Below are 4,601 nucleotides of genomic sequence, written 5' to 3' on the forward strand. Positions count from 1 at the left end.
AACAAAATTCTAAGAACTCATTTATCCAATGTATGACACTATTCAGTTTGCAGACTTACTTTGTTATTTATTTCACACTAATTCACATTTCATTGAAGAAGGAAAAGCTTGGTTTATAGCATGTCTTGCTACTGTTTTCCTTCAAGGTTTGCTGTCACTAATGAAAGTATGCTTTATTCCCGTTTTGCAAAATTTGTATCCACATTCAGTTTGAAATCTTTGCAATCTCAATGGAAATTTTAAACAATTTTGATGAAATTTGCAGCGAATTAAAATTTTGCTTTCAGTCTTTGGGTGTTCTCCTCTTCTTTGAAAGAATTTTTTAACCGTCGCAAAAATTATAATTTTCATTTTCATGATGTGTGACTGAGTGTGTGTCCCTTTAATGACATTTAACCAGACACACACACAACTGTGTTATGTATTCTATAGTAGTAGTACAGTATAATTAATGTGTGAAACTGTATACAGACCGGAGAGCTAATCGAAAAGATGGCAGTATGTTTCAGACACTGGTGTCTTTACTGATCTGCACAATGTCAGTCTAACAGGAGCAGATGTAGACATCTAGTTGGATGAGAATGTGAAGCTACGAAGAAGATGAAAAATCATCTTCATCTTGATTGAGATGTACGTCTGTAGGAGCCTCTATAGGTTACTACATCACCATTAATTACTGTACTCACTTCAAAGCAAGAAGAAACACTGTTAAATGTACACTTAATCCAAACAGCATTGCTGAGGGAATATAGAGGCAAGGGACCTTCATGTGATTGAATTTCTATTATTTTCCCTCTCTTCTCTCGTTTAAGTAGAAATCCTAGAAGGGTTTTTTTTTTCTTTCTTTTATTTTGCATTACTAGACAGTGAAATTTTTCATCGAGAGTGGGAGTAAAAGATTTCTTGGCTGATAAGAATTTTGTCTTGTAACAGGTTTCCAATTCATTGTCACTGATTTTCTCTGTCATATGCTGTCCAGATGAAAAAGGGTAGACCTTCTGTTGACTCATTTTGTAGTCACTTCCCTTATACCAAACCACAAAACAAACATTTGTGAGAATACAACAGCAACGACCGATTTCTGTCGATGCATACCGTAAAACCTGTTTCGACCCTGGTTTAATGGGCTCATTGCAGACTTGCAGTAGTAAAAGTACAACACCATGAATATGACTACAATTAGGATTCTCCATCGATTGGAGTACAAGTTCGAGCGCTTATCGCAAGAACGAGAACTTAATGTTGCTGCACTCTTGTAGTGCTGGATCTTTGATACTAAATTTTAAATTTGCCCCAAGTGTGCGAGTACAGGGAATTCAAATCCACAAGGACAAGTATGGACTCAGTATGGACAAGATGAACTCAGTATGGACTCAGTATGGACTTAGGATGGACAAGTATGGACTCACCACCGGTCTGGCAGATGTGTGACTCTCTTCTCATTTCTACAGATTTATGGCTCACACTTCTGTAGCATTGCATGAAGACTCCAAAGAATATCTTAGATTCTCCTATTAAAGGGTTGTCAGTTTAAGTGGACTGTAAATGTGGACCTTCTAAATCCCTTCCATTTTTGTTTTTCATTTCTCAGAATCACCAAGCAAGGTTGTGGAGAAGTACGTTGAGGTCCTTGATGCTACACCTGGGGAGGTATGTTTAGCTTGCATTTATCTATATACCTTATTCTGTATTGATGTCTACCATTGCAGGGAATAATAACAGCAGAACAAATATACTGTTTTCCCGTTGCTCACAACATAATGCTTTTCCTATCTGATACTCTCCAAATCCCTCTCCTCCACACCCCTCCTCCACACCCCTCTTCCACCCCCCTCTTCCACATCCCTCGTCCAACTCATCATATGGATATATTTGCTTGTGACAGTAATAATGCTATAAAATCCTTGCAAATGAAAAGACAAAAGCAGCTGCAGTACAAATAAACTGCATCTCAAAGTATAAAAACACTGTAATGTGCATTGTATAATAACATACTTGAACATGTCTAGACGTGTTCAAGTTTACCGCCTGTAGGGTTTTATTCAACTTAGATAGAAACTTTATTGTCCATTTCAGACAAAAACGGAAATGATTTCCCGTCGACAGTAAACATAAAACAGTAGTGAATACAAACAAAACCATACAATAAACAAGCTATTAGTTGAACAACTACGAGAACAAAACTAAACAGAACAGTAACAGAAGCAGCACAGAGAGCTGCAAGTGACAGATCACACACTGGCCAGATCGACCACTTGACCACTTTACAGCAAAATATACTTTAAATGAAAGCAGTTGCAGTCTCTGTATCTCTCTCTTCTTCCTCTTCATCGTCAGGATTGCTCCATCTGCTTTGGTGACCTTTGTTCTCCTTCCTACTACCACGAGGAGCCAGAGGAGGGTGCCGGAGAGGGTGACCCTGTCATGAAGCTGGACCGATGTGGCCATTGTTTCCATAGGAGTTGTCTGATGGCCATGTATGAAAGTGGACCTCGGGTAAATCTCTTTGCTACGTCTTGTAACCTATGCTCAGCCTCTGCATTTTGTTTAAGTTTCATCTCTTCATCCCCCCAAACCCCCTCTCCCACACCCTCTGCATCCCTGCTCTACTCCATAAAAGTATACATGACATTGAAGGAAACTTCTTTTGATATTTTGTTTCTGTATTGATAATTTTCATAGAAGGTGACAAAAATTGCACTCGGCAATTGATACTTGAAATTACCTTCCTATAAGTTATTTCAAGTCTGCACTCTGGTGACCTCTCTCACTCATATTTGTGCCGCTTGTGACTTCCTGCATCTCGTAGAATTGTGGTTCTCCGTAAGTAGAAATTTCCAACCAAACTGACCTTTGAACTGGATTCGATGCCTCCTACTGTCAGTACTTGTTGTTAAAGAGGGCGCCCTTCAAACAGTCATTTGCATTTCTTTCCAGAATGGCAGTATACAATGTCCGACTTGTAAGACCATCTACGGCATCAAGCTAGGTGATCAACCGCCAGGGTTCATGGACTACTACGTGTTACAGCGCCCTCTGCCATCATTCCCAGAACACGAGACAATCCGCATCATTTACAACATTCCCCCAGGGATACAGGTAAAGATGTTCAAAGAATGGTTATGTACAGTCAATCTTATTTTGCTGTTCATCTGTGTAATAGCTCTAATCATTTATCATGCTTGCAATGGCGTAGTGGAGACAAGGTAAAACAAAACTTAATAAAATAAATAAACTTGGGAGGGCTTAGCATCCCAAATACTGTAGATTTAAACCAAAACTTTGGAGAAAATTCATGTCTCTTCATCAGAATTTACAGCCTGAACTCAAAAGTAAAATGGTTAGTCAGAACAAGTAGACAGTTGCTTGTAACTTCACGTTGCAAAGTAGACTAAAATCTCGTCTTCATCATGAAATATGAAGATATGTTTAACCCTAAAGATTCATAACGTGTGATGTCGAAAAGTCCAAGCTTTTGGATCCGGATTTGGTCGGAACCTTCACAAATTCGGTTGAATTTTATCCGGCCAGACGGTATCTTTCTGTGATGAATTGAAATCAGAGGAAACAATAAAACTAAAGAAAATTTCCCTTCCTTTATTCTCAACTTGTGAAAATATGCTCAGAATGTATTAAAAAGAAGGAAATTTAGATTTACTTTCGTTGTTTACATTTCATCTTCACAAGTTCACACTTGTTGGAGAAAGATGCTCAATGACCTCAAATTTAAGTTACTACAAACATCATCTTAAGAGATAATTCTGGGCAGATTATCGAAGGGGGAAAAATGTGACCAGATTTGTCTGTAGACCCAGCTGAAACCGGAACGCTGATAATTTTTCATTATATCAGGTGCATCCCCTGATGTCATTGAAGCCAGTGGGTAGAGTGAAGTGCATAATTATAGAGGAGACAGGCAACTGAGGATTGCTTGACAAAAGTCAAAACGGATGCCCAATTCATAGGAAGTTGGTCTGTTGTTTTAAGTGTCAGTAAAGTGGTCTGTTGACTGTTGATACATTGTTTTCCTTAAATCCAGGGTCCTGAGCATCCCCATCCAGGCCAGCCGTATACTGCCAGGAGATTCCCTAGGAGCTGCTTTCTTCCAGATAATGACATCGGTAAAAGGGTAAGCGAGGTTTTGTCTCTAGGATGATTTATCCAACAACAAAAATGAAAAGAAAATGTTTTTACATCATCAGCTTCAGTTTCGGTACAAGCCTGCAAAATGGACACTGGGGAGAGTGGGGTTGAACAGGGGGGCCAGAGAGGGGACATCTCCTCCCCACAAAAAAAGGCACACACACAGAAACTTGAGTGGCATCTGAGTACCGTTGAGGAAACGTGATATGGACTGTTTTGTTCATCACGATTATTTTTCTGTGAATGCTAATGGGTACAGCTAAAACTCTCAAGAGCAGATGTTCCTACACTTCATATAATTAGCATATAACATTCTGGGCTAAAGTTGTTTTTACCATCAAGTTACACACTAGCTGCTTTAACCCTGTTTTCACTGTAGACTGATGAAAAAAAAAAGAAAAAAAAAAAAAAAGATTTTGTGTGACTAATTTTTTTCTTTCGTTTTTTTGGAACGCCAG

The 4,601-nt window shown here is 38.8% G+C and overlaps 1 protein-coding gene across 2 annotated transcripts in view; it reads left to right on the top strand.

The window, feature by feature from the left end:
* The window catches only part of LOC139980560 (E3 ubiquitin-protein ligase DTX4-like), a 28,177-nt gene that overhangs the window by 18,249 nt on the left and 5,327 nt on the right, over positions 1–4,601 (top strand). For both annotated transcript variants that reach the window (XM_071992287.1, XM_071992286.1), the window contains exons 6-9: positions 1,592–1,650; positions 2,338–2,496; positions 2,938–3,099; positions 4,040–4,129. In XM_071992287.1, the coding sequence (XP_071848388.1) occupies positions 1,592–1,650; positions 2,338–2,496; positions 2,938–3,099; positions 4,040–4,129 (470 nt within the window). The remainder of the gene's footprint in view (positions 1–1,591; positions 1,651–2,337; positions 2,497–2,937; positions 3,100–4,039; positions 4,130–4,601) is intronic.

The sequence above is a fragment of the Apostichopus japonicus genome, chromosome 15, assembly GCF_037975245.1.
Source record: "Apostichopus japonicus isolate 1M-3 chromosome 15, ASM3797524v1, whole genome shotgun sequence".
Taxonomy (NCBI): Eukaryota; Metazoa; Echinodermata; class Holothuroidea; order Aspidochirotida; family Stichopodidae; genus Apostichopus; species Apostichopus japonicus.